The sequence below is a fragment of the Tetrao urogallus genome (assembly GCF_951394365.1).
Source record: "Tetrao urogallus genome assembly, chromosome: 2".
Lineage (NCBI taxonomy): Eukaryota > Metazoa > Chordata > Aves > Galliformes > Phasianidae > Tetrao > Tetrao urogallus.
In genome coordinates this window covers 45,273,478-45,290,457 of record NC_136814.1, presented here as the reverse complement: position 1 = coordinate 45,290,457, position 16,980 = coordinate 45,273,478, and the positions used below count along the sequence as shown (strand labels likewise).

At 36.5% G+C, this 16,980-nt stretch overlaps 1 protein-coding gene across 1 annotated transcript in view; it reads right to left on the bottom strand.

The window, feature by feature from the left end:
* Positions 1 to 16,980, bottom strand: part of UTRN (utrophin) — a gene marked incomplete at both ends in the record, with an annotated part of 311,326 nt that overhangs the window by 243,403 nt on the left and 50,943 nt on the right. The window contains 10 exons of the mRNA XM_079550328.1: positions 59 to 204; positions 2,856 to 3,036; positions 3,280 to 3,512; positions 5,935 to 6,022; positions 7,487 to 7,610; positions 9,020 to 9,189; positions 10,531 to 10,710; positions 11,243 to 11,350; positions 15,771 to 15,872; positions 16,622 to 16,741. Coding sequence (XP_079406454.1) covers positions 59 to 204; positions 2,856 to 3,036; positions 3,280 to 3,512; positions 5,935 to 6,022; positions 7,487 to 7,610; positions 9,020 to 9,189; positions 10,531 to 10,710; positions 11,243 to 11,350; positions 15,771 to 15,872; positions 16,622 to 16,741 — 1,452 coding nt within the window. The remainder of the gene's footprint in view (positions 1 to 58; positions 205 to 2,855; positions 3,037 to 3,279; positions 3,513 to 5,934; positions 6,023 to 7,486; positions 7,611 to 9,019; positions 9,190 to 10,530; positions 10,711 to 11,242; positions 11,351 to 15,770; positions 15,873 to 16,621; positions 16,742 to 16,980) is intronic.

Here is a 16,980-nt window from a genome sequence, read left to right as displayed (position 1 = left end):
CCTGACACCATCGTTGGGGCTCCTTGGCACAAAGTAGGTAAAAAAAGGTAATAATTACCTTTGTCTGCTGCAAGGCTTTTTCAACCTTACTAGGGTCACTCAGCCCACTTGCAATTGCCTGCTGCTTGCACTCCACCTCGCTCAGCACGTCCTTCAGTCTCTGCAGAGAGCCTAAGAAGTCCTGGCTAGGCAGGCTTTCTGTCTCTGTTATTGTTAGAGATTAATTAATACAAATACAAGAAAAGAACATAAACGCAAGAACGAAACTATAAGAGATGTGAATTAGCATATTCTTTAAAAAAAAAATCATGAAAGATATTGAATCCTGATGAGACACTCCGAGAACTAAAAGTCCACAACATTCTTTTCCTTTCTAAAAAATACGTATATTCTTAGATAAATCTCAATTCCATTTTACATAATAAAGCACCTAAATTACCTGGAGAGAGGGAAAAATCAGTAATACTTGGACTTTTGCACATTTAAATTCCCTGAATTTAAACACGTATTCATACACACAAATATATAATAAAAAACCTGTCAACTTTCAGCATAACGCTGGAATAGAGGCCTTCTTTGGGAACACTGAAAAGGGAATTTAAGTTTGGACAGAACATCTGCTTGAGGTCCTTCTTTGCACCTCTGATTTTGACCAAGTCTGTCCTCTGTGGAATTCCACACGGGAGGCTGCACGTAATTCGGGAGTTTCAGAATGAAAACTGAAGTTTTCAAAAACTACAGCAAAACAGTACTTTAGCTGTAAAAACAGTACTCTGCTATGCACATCCTCCAGCCTTGAATTCCTAAGCAATTTCATTACTTCACCATGAGTGAAAATTAATCTAGAACTTGCTCTGACTCACCAGGTAGCTTTTCAACAGCTTGCCATCAGAACTGTTGTGCCATTTATAACTAAGGAATGAGTCAACATGCACAGAGAGAAACACAATTATCTAACTTGCTGTTCTTAAAAATATAGTACCATTTTACAGGGAAAACAAGAAGAACTTGCTATAAAGCAAACAGGAGAACTAAAATACACCAAATCTTAAAGGAGAAAAAATAGTAAAAATAGCCTCTCATTCATAAAAAAAAGCAAGTCATAATTTCAAAAATGTCAGTATTGATGGTACTGAGCACCACTCAATCAGGGACTTCTCAGATCCTTAACAACCATGAAAAAAGTAGGACTTGGGTCAGTAAGAAAGCCTGCCAAGTTCACAAACGCTTGGTTTCTACACTAGCTGTTCCTCTCCATTACATGGCCTGGGAAATTCTTTAAACTTGCAGCAGTTCAAGCTATTTTGTTAACAAAAACCCTGAACTGGCATTTCCCTCTGCTCTTTAACTATGGGCAATCCAGAGAAAATCAATCATTAGGAAAAAAACAAATAATTATGTACAAATGTAAATGTAGCAAACCAAAATACATTTTTTTACTGAGTAATAACTGGCTCAAATACAGTAATGTTCCCTCAAATGACATGTGGCATGAAAAAGAGTATTATAGTCACACAACATAACCATTTTACTGGTATTCTACATGAACCAATTCATAATAACAATCAAAATAATTACTCTTCACAGTGAGAATTAACTTACACTGTATACACTGTAATTTGAGCATGGTAGATATACATTATTCATACAGTTTTCTGCACTGACATGACTGAAGTGTTCAGGCCTTGTGCAACTCACTGTATAAATGGCCAAATAATTTACTACTTGAGTTTATTTTTACTGCACACAAAGTAGATGCTCTTCTACCTGGGGCTGTTAACAAAACACTTCCTCCAATTTCTCAAAAACAAAATGAAAAAAAAAAAACAAAACTGATTATATGTCTGTGTTCTTCATATTCAGCTGTAGAATATCAACAGAGAGATCTATTTTGTGCAACGAAGTCAGCATGCTGGTTTTAATGCTCATAATAAATTTTTAATGTAACAAAAGCCCAAGTAGAACATGCCTGAAAAGCAAGCCAAATTCCAAATAATTTGAAATATCAGTGTTACAAAAGGTATTGTGTATGACTCAATGAGGCCGTAAAAAAAGAATGAACTCCATTCTCACATTTAGTTTTTTAAAGTTTCCCTTAATCTTTCATTTATTTATTTCCATTAGCGACAGATCCAAACAACTTTTCAAACTATATCATTCACTTTAAGTATGGTTTTGCTAATCTATTAAACATAGTTTTATCCATTCACAGAGAAACGTGTATACGCATGTAACAATATAATCTATGAGTATCAAAACAAGACTGCATTAGTATGTCAATGTAAAATGATATAGATATAAAACGCACATTCAATTTTAGATTTTGTTATAGGGGAATCCCAGTTTGAAATTGGAAACAAAAGCCTTTGACAAAAATATAAATATTGTGTTTGAATTATTTGCTCACTGAACATTACTTACAAGTATTCCTTCCCTCTAATTTCCTCGCACTATTTTTTCACATTCTCTCTTTACAGTTTTATTCCTAGTTATAATTGAAAATCTTATACTAAGTCTCTGACAATTCATCATAATTGACGGAAACTATGATCCAAATACTCCTTAAAGACAATCACATAATGTGGCTGAAAGAGAAAAGATTTAAAAAAAAAAAAAAAAAAAATCAAGGAAGTTACTGTCTTACATGAACAATTATAATCTCTGGACAATATTTTCACAGTAACTGCTTTAATTCCAAATTCTCTTAAGCAGCGTCTCTGCAGCACAAAGGCTCCAAGAGCACACTGTTTATCCTGCCATCCAAAAGGTATTACTCATGAGAAAAGAAAGAAGAAAAGAAGAAAAAAAAAAATCAGAACATGAGAATTAAGAGGACCTTATGAAAGAATATTTACCTTTCTTCAGCTGCTGGTGACGTTCGTCTAGTTTCTGGCAAGTCAACTTGAAGCGATCAAGAAAACCATTCAAGCTCTCTTGAATGAAGTTTGGAGGCACAGGCTGAGATGTGAGCACCTTGCAGGTAGCTTTCAGGTGTTCCAATCGTGGACTCAAGCTTACAAGATAAGTTAACTCCCTCTGTAAGAGATTAAAAACAGAATCAAATCGCGCCCTGTTAAGACAAAGATGTAAGCTAATGTAAAAAGTTATCCTTATTACTTGGGCAACAATGACACAGGTTCCAAAATCTTCCAGTCACATTCAGTGCCCTGGAGCCTCTCAGAAAATGTGAGTTACATTATGGAGGACACTAAATTCCTCTGGGGTATTCTGTGCTCCTGACAGCTTCCAATCAAAAGCAACAAGTTTTGCCACACTTACCTGACACAAATCCTTCAGGACTGCTGAGGACTGGGATGCTGAAGAATCATTTTTAAGCCAGCTCTCCTTTTCAGCTATAACCTTTTCAAGCTCATTCACTTCTTTAAAGTACGCGTTTATATCTTCCTGGTACTTTATCTTTCTGGACAATTCTTCTAGAAGTTGAACCACTTCTTTCCATCCTGACAATATTTTCTCCATCAGGTTTTTTAAATCAACTGCAGGAAGTCCCTCTAAACAGATTACATAAATTACTGATGATTAACTGCAACTAATTTTGATTAACAAGGTTTTAACCATTCATCTCTTCAAATACAGGTAGGCGCACTTCTGGATTAACATGCTAAAGGCTTCACCTACAAGTCAACAATCCTTAAAATGTATTACTAGCAGTGTTTTAATTTTTTATTTCCACAACAGAAGTCAGATTACATGTAAGTAAAATACTCCACTTTCCTTCTTCTCAGGTTTTCAGTTTTTAGTAACATATTGACTCTGAAACTGTCACAATTCTCTTCACAATTCTAATTTGTCTACATGTTGATTCATCAATTTAAACAACTTTATTTTTCCTCCACAAAGGTAAAGGGAAGCCACAAGTTGGAAAGCAGCAATAAATTCATTGAAAAGGTAAATGGAAATCCATCAGCCTGCCTGGGAGACAGTAGGAACTGCAGTTGACAACGTGACAGTGCACACGACATTAATAACTAGGTAATAAGAACAGCTACAAAAGCAATCTGATAAAGTTATTTCCCACTCAGTGACTCATGAAGCATGTGCTACACCATCTTTCTGGTAAATCAATGTTACTTGAGGACACAGCACCATAAGCAAAAAGACTTCCCATCCACATGCATTCCACATTCTTTTATTTCCTCAAGTGCCAGAAGCATCTGGCAATTTTGCTGAAGAAACTTCAGTCCAATGTGTTCCACAATACGTTCTTGCCACTACATGTTTTTGATGTTGATTTTGTAACAAGGTACACTTCTTTATATTAGGCATATTTGGTTCATTTGAACTTATCAGTTCTGCCATTTGGACAGTAGAGCAAGGAGATACATATAGAGGGGTCAATTTCTGTACTGTTTCAGCACAAATACAGCCCAGCATTTCATTCTGGGGAAGCCAGCCAGCTTCTACAAGGGCATTCTGCTCTTGTAGGCTCTGCTCCATACATCCTCCCACTGTGTTTCACACACTGTCCATATGCCTGGCACATCTACAAACTGAAAGCACAGCAGCTGCAACCAGTCCTGTAACAAGAGTATGCAATGATTGGTCACTGCTACTTTGGCAAGGCCCATACAGACCAAAGTGGATGCATACACGTGCCCATATACAAGTACAGCTGGGCCTGGTTTTGGAAAGAAGGCTGTAATTCCAAGTTGGATAAAACACACTAGCAGACCTAACAAAGCTGGGGGATGTGGATTGGTTACATAAGCCTCATTTTCTGCAGATTCCTAACTTTAAGGCAGCAAAAATTAGGAAGCAGTTTTTACATCTTTTTTTACTGACAGAAGCCAATTTTTCAACTATGCGTTTTTTAGTATTATCAAAAAATATTGGTTTTTGGTTATTGTGAGAGCCACAACCTCTCACGGTTGGAGGGGTTTAGAAAAAGAGAAGCGTGAGCAGGGGAAGATCTCTGTCAAGGTTTGAAAACTAGGAAGAGCCACAAGTTTTTAATAATCCAAACTCCGCACCAAATCTGTAGCTTCAAGGCCATCAGTGTTCAGGAAATGACAAGCATGTTAAACAACTTCACCTGTATCGAGCAAGGAAGGAGGACTTAAGATGCTTAGCAGATTGAGACATTCTAGCAAATGAACTGGCTGGGAGAAAGTGTGGCAGTTGGGAGCTCCAATAGAAATCAGTACGCAAAACAGCAATACCATCCTTTCACCAACCTAAATACTATCAGCTACAGAAAGCTCACCAACATTCAAATGCACAGCAGATCTAAAAGATTGTATCTTGATGATCTGAATAGGTCTTTTGTGGAGAAAGTCACACTGCACTGATGAAGTTTAGTCATATTATGAAATAGGATTTTGGCAAGCCTTGAAGATTCAGCTTTCCACAATTTTTCCAAGGATAAGTGTTTTAATTGACAATCAAATCATTTTCTCAAGCATGTAGGCTTCTCTCTTGACTTTGAAGTATAAATTGTGACTGTATTATCAAAACATCCTGACAGTTTTTTCAAAAATAGAGAAAACTATGAATAGAAAGATATATACAGACATTCATCCAACTGAAATATGGTTTCAAGATTTCCACTTCAAGATAGTTACATTTTAAAATCTCACACTTAAGTTTTTCACATGATTTAAAATAAAATTAACTCTTCTCCCTAAAAGCATGCAAATGCCAATATATTATCAAGAAATTACTCCTATGTCAATAAAACAACCCTCAAAAATTTAAAATAATAATAATAAAACCTGTCTATAAGCTTTACTAGCAATTGGTGATTTGTTACCATTAACAGTAATAATGACCAATGTCTCTGAAGGAAATAAAGTGGAGGGAGTGGGAAGGAATGTGCTGCAATGCTTAACTGGAAACAATACATACTTCAGTGTTATTTCCCAGTAAATCACCCAATTAAATTAAACAAAACAGAAAAACCTTCAAGTCTTTTACCTTTTCCCATTTGATCCAAAAGAATATGTCCGTTTCGTTTCAGATCATCCAGCTTTTGGCTTTTTTCAACCTTTCCTTTTTCTATCACCTACAAATTGAAGCCCAAAAGAACAGTTTCAGAGAGCGTTTTGTTGTTTGTGTGTTTTTATCTAGAAGTATGTTATTTTCCCTTTACTGCCCAAAATGCATTTCAGCACCTTCTAATAGGGATGCTGTTTCTATTTGCTCATAAAAAGATGGATCCCAAGTATTAAATACACAAAAAATATGAGTACAATGACAGCAAAAATAAAATGCTGTTAAAAGGGTTGGAGACACCAGCTATAACATTACACTTCTGATAAAAAATTATTTGATGTGAACCAGTATAAAAAACTTAAATATTCCCTCACCTTCACACTGCCTACTGGGATTTCTGACAGAAACTAACAGCAACCTGTTACTTAAAATTCCAGCATACACTACAGCATACTGTTACTCCCATTTCACTGAGCTTTAGAGCTTCACTCTCCTTCATGATAGAGTTACAACAAGGAAAATGCTATGAAACAACACAGATTTTTTTAGAGGAATAAGCTCCTCTCTCAGACATAAAATCCTTTTGAAATTAATGTCCAAGATTATTTCTCTGGCTTAGATTTCCAATAGCAAATTTTAAAGCAGCATGCACTCATTTGCATAGTTGAGAAGAAAAAACATTGTCCTATGCACTTAGTGTCCAAACGTTTAAAAACAGTGTTGTCCATAGGAACCTGTTGTTCATCTTGGAGCTTATTTTATAAATGGCTACAAGTTTCTATAAAGCTATATAAAGTATTGAGGAAGACTGCTTTGCTTTTTATTTCCAACAGTACTATCATTCCAAACATTCCTACTGGCACCATTTTCCACTAGCACACTGAGAAGAAGTCTCCTTATACATAATCTTAAGCATTGTCTTTGGTTTCAAAGCCTGGATCCTGCTAAAGCTCTAGTAAACCTTCATTAACAGAGCATGTTCTAGAACCAAAAAAGGCAAGAACACATTCCTGAAATAGAAAGAACAGATAAAAGAATTATTTCATGGTTCCCACAAGTTATTGTAGAATTGCATATCTTATCTTGCAAACCAGTAATAATTCACGAGTTGTAACTATCACTGTTTTCTCTAAAATTAATGTTCCAATCAATGATTGTCCAAACCCTGGAAATATAACAGAACACTTTGGACCTGAGAGTGTCTTTCAAGTCCACCACCAACCATGAAGCATGAAGCCAAAATAAAATGCTTTGTAGAAACAGACACTAATCTTGAAGATGTGATTTATCTCAATTCTGAAGCAAGCATTAGTTATACATGCTTTTAAAATTTTCTTCAGATTGTGTGACCCAACATCAACAAACAGCTGTGTCTAGTTGGTCAGATTTTCATGCCTAGCCAGCTTGGAAGTATTTAACAAAAGGACTTAATCCCCATGAAGCACATGGATCTGGTCACACCTCAAGCTGACAGCCAACTTAAAGAAACAAAACATATTATTCACTGCAAAAACTCTCCCTCTCCTCATTTTACCTTTAACTTTTCTTTCACGCTTGAAGTCTCTCTCATCTTCTTGTACTCCTTGATGTCTGTGGCCTGAATGGCAGCTTTTGATTTTGAAATCCAGTCCAACAGCTCAGCACTTTCAGCATCAAACCTGGTTTAAAAGGTTGGACAATTTTGGTTTGGCCCTTTTTTTCCCCATTCTGTTGACTGTCTTAAAATCCAAAGTCTTAAAGTTCAGTACATTCTAGGTTTTTGAAGAGTTTGCAGCGCTATTCAGTCTGAAGAAAAAGCTAGCAGCTTAGTTGCTCATGGTAATGAGTATGGAAATTTTTTTCTGAATGCTTAGCTGATCGAAAATTAGTTTATCACTGAAGATTTTTGACTACAGCTGAAATTGCCCATATTTACATAACTTTCTCATGCCTAAAACTTCTAAGCACCATAGCTTATAACTTAAGTCAGTCATGACCACCATTACCACAAAAATACACTCCCAAACTAATCGATATCATACACAACTTGAGAGAAGGACAAAAAAAAAGACTCTACAGACCACTAGATCTACTACAATTGTATGACTTAACATGATATAAATCCTAATGTGGAATAACAATCTCAGAAGAGATGAAGAATTTATTGTCAGCCACTCAAATTTCTGTGGTAAAAATCAGGATCCTGTAATCAAGATCAGGAAAAAACAGCAGAGGAAAGCTCAGTACTGTCCTTAATACAGTTTAAACTGCTTGCTCTTGATGCAGCACTCTTATCATCTCCCTAGAAAATGAGCCAAAAGTTTAAAGGAGTGGCACCACAAATAAATTTATTTTCTAAAACAAAAACAAATAGCTAAATGATGAGAATGCAACATTTACCTTCATTTATCTAGAAAAAAATTCCTTTAGTTTGAGACATGCTATTTAATGAAAGCTCTGAAACACGTTATTAAAAATATAAGCAAAAAAATCAGTCTCACCAGACACACTTGTGAAAGGAGACATCACTGTAATATTTTATCTGTTACTAAATTCCAGGTAGATTGAACAGGTTTTTAAGGTGTTCGTTGTTTTGTTGTTTGTTTTTTGTTTTTTTGTTTTTTAAAGTTTCTCTTGTATATTTTATAGAGACCAGAAATACACAGCTAATCAAAACACTTGGTCCTTTCACTACACTTTTAATCCCATGATGTGAAGATGTTTTTCCAAAACAAAGTAAATAAAATGAATTCTATCTTTCAGCAAAGGAGCTGAAGTGCAAAAAAATGAAGACTTGCTTTTCTGAGGGGAAAAAAGAAAGAGAAAATGGGAAAGGGGAAAGGGGAAAAGAAAAAAAGGAAGAGGGAGAGGGAGAGGAAAAAAACACCATCTCTGCTTTCTTTTGAAATTAATGGAAGCTGCAGGCTTCCTGTTTCTTTGAAAACTCTCCACTCTTCATACCCAAATTCACAACTGAAGCTTAAAGATTCCTCACTTGCATAAAATAAGATTCAAAACCCAAGATCAAGGGAAATAAGCTTATGTATTATCTAATGGGCGAGGGAAAATGGCAGTGACATATACTTACTTTTTCTTTGCTTCACTATCCCCTGGGATTTGCCTTTTCTTTGGAGGTGGTGGTGGAGGTGATTCCTGCCTGGATTCTCTTACCACCACCTTTTCTTTCAATGACATTGTTTCCGCAGAAGTCTTCTGTGAAATCTGTGGCATCCCTACACTTCCTACAGCTTGAGTTACCTACACAAAATGATTTAACAAAATGGGTTAAATACCATTTTCTAAGGCAAACTGTAATTTGCTTGTTTGGTTCTTTTTAGTCATCAGTAATAAAAGCCCTTTCTTTCACTCCTACAAGTGATCATACCTATCCTTCAAAAAGTACTCATGAATTATTGTTATCATAGATGCCAAAGCACTCCCAAGGAAAAGACCATTATTCTCGTTTTACAGATGGGAGTTATGCACCAAAATTCTCAGTTCAATAAGAATTTCATGCTATCAAAACTGAATTTAAATCAACACAATCCATTACCTGTATATTTTCTTCCACAACTGCTTAGTTCATTTACAGAAGGTACCAAGGTCCTTTGTATTTATTAACATACAGTTTTATATCTGTATAACACATTCCTCACAAAATCAAGCACAAAACTTAGAAAGAGCAGACACACAGAGTAGGTGACCTAAAAACTAATGTAAAAACTCACTGAAGTCAGTAGAATCCTTCCACATTCTTCCATATGTTATAACAGACTAATTCCCGTGAGACTGATGTACGTTTTAGCTAAGCATATGCTTGGTTTTGGGGGGAGTGAATGGACAAGCATGGGATTAAGCACTCTGCACTGTACTGAGCAATAACAAAGTAAGGCTGAAATGGACCCTAGTCATAGATCACACAACTCATTTACTATATGCTAAATGGATTGTGAAGAAGCACTGCAGTCATCACCATAATCATCTTTCAGTATCACCAAAAAGAGGCACATGAGATATAAAACTGTCAAAGTTCTCACAGAAGCCAGTGGGAGTTCTGTCTAAATGAAATATTAGCAAGCACTCAAAATACTAAAATAAACACTTAGCAGTCCAGCCTGGCTGTCAACCTTACATATCAAACAAACAACTGCTCTGATTTCAACAGATAAGACATCGCTGATAAGAAACGCCTCTACGACTCCCATTTATTTATTTGTTCTGAGCTTTGTCTTTGTTTTCTATTAGTACGAAATTTAGTCCACTCGTAGAATTCTTATAAATGTTTTAAAGCATTTGTATCGATTGAAAATACACAATAAGCCTGCTTTACTCATCAGAAAAAAATAAAGCTTAATCTTTCTGAGAACAGAGTAATGGTATTAGGTAAAGAACTTGTTCTGAAAGTGGAAAAAAAAAAAAAAGACATCTTTTCCACAGATAAAAATCATGCGAAAGAGAATTCATTGACCTCTAGCTAGGTGCCAAGAACTTGCCTTGACACTTTTTGCTCAAATCAATAGTTAGTATACACACCTAAATAGATTAAAAAAAAAAAAAAAAAAGAAAGAAAGAAAGAAAAACCAGAGCATAAATAAGTACCTGGTTAGAGTAATCTTCTAGCTTCTGAACCAAACTGTCCCACCTCTGAGTCAGTTCCTCTTGATCATGGTCAATTTGATTGGATGCTCTGCTATTCCCAAGTATTTGGGCCACATCCTGACCCAGCTCATTCAGCTGGTCTAGTGTCTGTCGTTTCATACCCATGTCCTCCTTCAAAATCTGAGGTTAAAAGAAAATATTAAAACATAACAGTAGGAATTCTGCCACCTCTTGGTCTTTAATTCCATGAACAAATGTACTACCTAAGCCAGACCTAGCACAGGTTTCTTGTGTAACAAAACATTAACAATACACACAAGGAAAGCACATCCCTAAAAAAGCTATTAATCTGCTACAGCTCTTGAGTTACAGTTACAAATGATTATTTTTAGTATAACCTGTATCAATGCATTAAAAAACAAACCCACACACATCACAACTTGGAAAACACAGCTGTCTAGTGGACTAAAAGACTGTCAAACATTCTTAAAACAGGTTAGCTGTTCCAGAGTAGGTCACACCAACCTAGAACGACTATGGAGAAAGTTGTAAGCAGATTTTTAAAATTCAAGTGAAATAATCTGACAAAGAGAGATCACAAGTCTGGTTTCCAGACTACAATGCATTCACAGCTCCTACTGGAGTCAAACTCATAACTTGCCATTCACTGAAACTCAGATTTGAAAGGATAGATCAGAATACAAATACTCACTGCTAGCTTTCGAACATTCACGCTCAGATCTATTTGGTCTCTGAAGTTGCTTGTCTGGACCTTACTTAAGGCATCTTCTTTCTCAGTTAACCAAGCTTTCAATAAGCACTGCAGATTACAAGGAAAATAACATAAGAACATGCCAAGTTTGTCAAACAGCTATTGACAGTTTCTTCTTTAAGGTCTTTACATTTCAAACAAGTTCTAAAATTCCTACAATTTCAGTTCACATTAAACAAAATACTACATTAAAGGGGGACAAAAAAAATCAGACTGGAAAATTAAGTAATACTTTTCAGAAAAAAAAATAAAAAAAATCAATACAATCAGTATTTCCAAGTTATTCATATAGACAAAATATCCATTATAAAGCAGGATTTATAAATACTGGAATTAAAAGTAACAAAACTGCATGTATGCTTGCTTTCATTCTCCACCCTTCTTCCTCAGCAATTCAAAACCAGCCATTACAGACAGTTTTCTCACAGAAGCACAGAAGCTACATTGTTAATTCAGAGTCTTTTTAACCCAGACAGTCATAGACTCTAACGTTTATTAGTTAACACCGTGTTTAATATATCTACTTTCAGTTGCAAACTAGCTTTAAACACTATCTCATTAACTTCTGAAAGGTAGAGCAGTCTGCTCTGGAGATTACTAGCTCGAGGCAAAGCAAGAAAGTGAGTGTTTAACTTTTTTTCTAGGAAATCTCTCCGGAGTCTCACTCTAGTCACACAGTACTCTCATGGAAACTCCTGCAGTAAATCAGCATCAAGTGGCAGGAAGGATTTTATACATTTTGTATTATTTTGTCACTACTGCACAGCTATCACCATAGACTTCAATATGTAGCTTTTTCCTCAGTGAAGCTCAGTTGCACACTGCTACCCCTCTATGTTGAAGAAAAATAAAATAAAATAATGGAGCAAGGCAGACAGTTTTTTTCATTGAAAACACTTCAGAACAGACAGAAGCTTCTCAGGCTAGCTTTGGCCCAGAACTGACTACAGCAACTTCTTGGCCAAGGGGTGAAGGCAAGTTTTTTTTATTGCCACTGTAAAACAATGTGCAAAATGTACAGACAGCAAATGTTATAGTGGTGGAAACACTATAAGGGCTGGGAGAACACCAAATACTCCTTCTTTGGAAAAATCAAGCTGCCATCCCAGCCAACTTTTTTTATGCATAACAGAGGAGCTTAGAAATCCTTCAATGTATACAATTAACTTCTGCTAAATCAGCAGTCAAAGATAGCTCCCCTTAGAAAACTGAAATATAATTATCACAGTGCTGAGAAATATCTGGCACCGATTGAGGAATTTGTTTCCTGAGTGGTAAAAATTGTGTTGAGTTGGCAATGTGGTTTTCAAAAAAATTTCTAGTTAGCCAAAAAAAGGCTTAAGCATCAACACTATTCATCTCTCCACATGGCTGAGTGAAATGGAGAAATAATATTAACTAAATGTTTCAGGTACTTCTCTGTTATCAAGATGTTTTAATCGGTTTCAAATTGAATTTTTCGGTCCGTTACTGAATAGAAATCTGTAAGTCAAACCTGACAGTAATGAATGTGTTGTATCAACTTGAAAAATTAATGCAAATACAGGCCGACCTAAACCAGCTGAAATTAACTTCTACTTCCTGATTACCTGATATCTGACATTCTACATTAAACAAGAATAGAAGGTTTTTCATTTGTTCAAAGCAACATAATTACATGCAATTTTAAAAAATAAAAAAAAAAAATCTGAGAGCCAAGCAAGTGCAATGGAAGCTGACACTCTCAACAGTTCTGTAACAGTCAATAAATGGTTATTTTTATATGCATAGCAAATAAAGGTGGAAAAGGCCAGAAAAATGTTCACATAGAGTCATCAAAACAGCAGCTGTAGTCAGTACCTTGACCACTGTAAAGAGAAAAGCTTTTTTGGGATTCCTTATTTCTCAGTTCAGTTTACCTTGCTCAAGAGCTACCAGAAAATGTTAGCACATAATCATATATATATATATATATATATATATATATATATATATATATATATATACACGTATGATAAGACAGTATTTTAAAGTAAAAAATATATAGTAACATGGCATTGGATAAGCCAGAACTTGAACCTTGCATCTGTATTAACAGCAAGGATCACGAGTCGCATTTTTGGATTAGCAATATTACTGTAGGTAGATATGGGAGCGGTCAGGGAGAATCACGTACGCAACCTAAAAAATGCAGACAAAATATCTGTCAAAGAAACCAGGCTGTAACCGATTGCAACAACAACAACTGTATCAGCACAGTTTGATTTCTTCTAAATATCTAAACACACTGTGTACTGCAGAGTTTAAACAATAGATTACAGTGATAAATGCCATTATTTAAGAAAACAAAACAACTTCAGTAGAAACTTCAAAGGAAAAGTCATCAAATATTTTTAAGTTCTTTCACAAAACAAGCTCTAGCTCTAGCAGTAGGGCAGGCAAATCTGACTAACAGCTGAAAACATGCAACAGTTACTATTTTGGTACCATTCATGTTTTAGTAGTATTCAAGGTCCACCCACAATGCACAATATCAAAGCAAGAGAAAACTCACAATGCCATCTTCTTCACAATGTGACTGTTTGCCTAGACTCAACAAACCTGACACAAGCTGCACGTTTCACCATACTGACCTGTGTACCAGTTTGTGCCCACTGCCCCCTGTCCTGTTGCCAGGTAGCTCCAAAAAGAGCCTGGTCCCATCCACTTGACTCACACCCACTAGGTATTTACAAGCATTGGTAACATCCCCTCCATCTTTTTCTTCTCCAGGCTGAATAGTCCCATGTTTCTCAGCCTTTCCTCATAAGAGGAGATACTCCAGGTTTCTCCTAATAATCTTTGTGGCCGTCTGCTAGACTCACTCCAGAAGTTTCCTGCCTTTCTTGAACTGAGGAGCCCAGAACAGTAATCCAGATGTGGCCTCACCAGGGAAGCTCAACATAAGCTGTCAGTGTGCTTGTATTCCAGGATGTCAACAACAGCCTGGGCTGCATCCAAACAAGCACAGCCAGTAGGCCAAGGGAAGTGACTGTCCCCATTCCACTCTGATCCCATGAGACTCAAGCTGGTGTACTGCATCCAGGTCTGGATCCCCCAGCATAAGTACAAGAATTTCACAGAGCAAGTCCAGAGGAGGAGCATGAGAACGACCAGAGCACCTTTCCTACAAAGAGGAGCTTAGAGAGTTGGGGTTGTTCAGACTGGATAAGAGAAGGCTCCAGGGAGACGTCACTGAGGTCTTCCAGTACCTAAAAAGAGCCTATAGAAAGCTGGAGAATGAATTTTAACATGAACTTACAGTGACAGTGAAAGGGGTAATGATTTTAAACTAAAAGAGAGTAGATTTAGACTGGATATGAGGAAGAAAATCTTTACTATGAGGCTACTGATGCAATGAATCACAGAATCACAAGGTTGGAAATGACCTATAAGATCATCCAGTCCAACCGCCTTCTCATTACCATTGCCACCACAAGCACTAAACTATATCTCCTAGCTCCTCATCCAGATGCCTCTTGAACACTGCCAGGGATGGCGACTCCACCACCTCCCTCGGCAGCCATTCCAGTTCCTGACCACCCTTTGAGAGAAAAAGTTTCTCCTCATGTCTAACCTGTACCTCCTCTGGTACAACTTGCAGCCATTTCCCTGGGTTCTGTTCATTGCCTGGGAGAAGAGGCCAAACTCCTCTTCACCCCAACCTCCCTTCAGGAAGTTGTAAAGTGCAATGAGGTCTCCCCTGAGCCTCCTCTTCTCCAGACTGAACAATCCCAGTTCCCTCAGCCGCTCTTCATAAGACTTGTGCTCCAGACCCCTCACCAGTTTTGCTGCCCTTCTCTGGACATGCTCCAGTACCTCAACATCTTTCCTGTAGTGAGGGGCCCAAAACTGAACACAGTACTCGAGGTGCGGCCTCACCAGAGCTGAGTAGAGGGGGATGATCACCTCCCTACTCCTGCTGGCCACACTATTTCTAATGCATGCTGGAACATGCTGCCCAGAGAAACTGCATACTCCATCCCTAGGGGAGGGATAAGGCTTTGAGAAACCTGATCTAGTGGAAGCTGTCCTTGCCCATGGCAGGAGGTTTGGAAGTAGATTGTTTTTAAGTCCCCTTCTAACCATTCTATAATAGTTTTGTCAAAGATTCAGAGTGTAGTGACTCTAATCTTTCTTATTTTGTAGAATACATTGAAATAGATAAATATTAAGTAACAAAATTTTCAGAAGTATTAATCCCACAAGAACATTAAATAGCTTCAAATACCTGTTTTATGAGGAGGCATAAAATTTCTTGCTAAAAGTTGAGTAAATACTTGCACTGTACTATTCAAGAAATACTGGGAATCCAAACAGTAACCAAAATTCTATCTCTTTACAGGTATTTTCTGAGATTTTGTTAAACCCCGCTAAGAGATACTTTAAGAAATAAAAAATAAAATTAAAAAAAAATAAAAAACCACTGTGGTTAACCCACAGAGCTCACCTGCTCTTCTAGCAGCTCCTGCCACAAAAGCTGGATTTCTTGCAATTTGAGTCGTCTTTCCTCAGTCCAGTGACAAACGGCTGTCCACCGCTCACCCAGCTTCTATAAAAGCAGGAAGCATTCATGAATATTCACAAGCAAATCCAAAAATCAGATATTAAAAAAAAAGTGTTTTCTTCACGATAACCTCTTTCCTTAGAATAATTACCTTATTGCCATTAGGTGCCATTGTTGATTGTTGTTTTGCACAAAGCTTAAGGTTAAACATTTCAAGAGCATACATTGAACTTAGGGAGCTATATGACTGACCTCAAAAGGAGCAATTAAAATCTCATGAATTCCATTTTAATCGATCCTTTTTTCTAAACGCTTTACAAGGGATACAGCATAACCTCCCCCCCCCCCCCCAAAAAAAAACCCACAAACAAAAAAAAACAGGAAAATAATTCATACAGTATTTCCTAGATAAATTCTGTTCACGTGTTTATATATTTTTCCATTAAATTATAACTCTCTGACGAAAATTACCTATATGAAATGAATAATTGTACTGTGTGTTTCCCCATTTTAGTGAAACTGTTGAAAAGGTGCACCACAAAAGTGCCTGAGTCACCGGGGATGCAAGCAGCTTGACTAGTCAGGAATTTAGTCTGAAAGCCTAAATAACTTTCACAGGTTTCATGCTGAGCAAGTTTAATTATTCTTTACATTAATCTTACATTTAAAACTGTATTACTTAAAATTGCTTTCTAAGACAAACTGTCTTTAAGCACAAAAATGTTGATTAGCAATTATATGCAAATATTTTAAATGCTTGCAATTAAAAAACAAAAAAACCACTAGCACTTTACCTGCAATTGTTCCTCCAGAATAGCTGTCGCACTCTCCCCACTGCCTTCATCAACAATGACAACCATGTGCGTTAGGGAGTTTACCTTCACTTGTTCTGCCTCCAGGTCATTCTGCAAGCTCTAGAAAACACATCACTGATTACAAACTGCAAATATTTAGCAAGACTGCTAGAAAATAATCTAAAACCCTTCTGTTAAAATACTGGAAAATAAATAAATGTTTTTGAAAGTATGCACTGTTCTTGTCTAGAAGAATTATATGACAGTTACACTGAATTTCTATACATCTACTGCTATAGATAAGAGAACTTATCCTTTGATACTTTGATACTTAGCAATATATACATTTTTAAATTGAA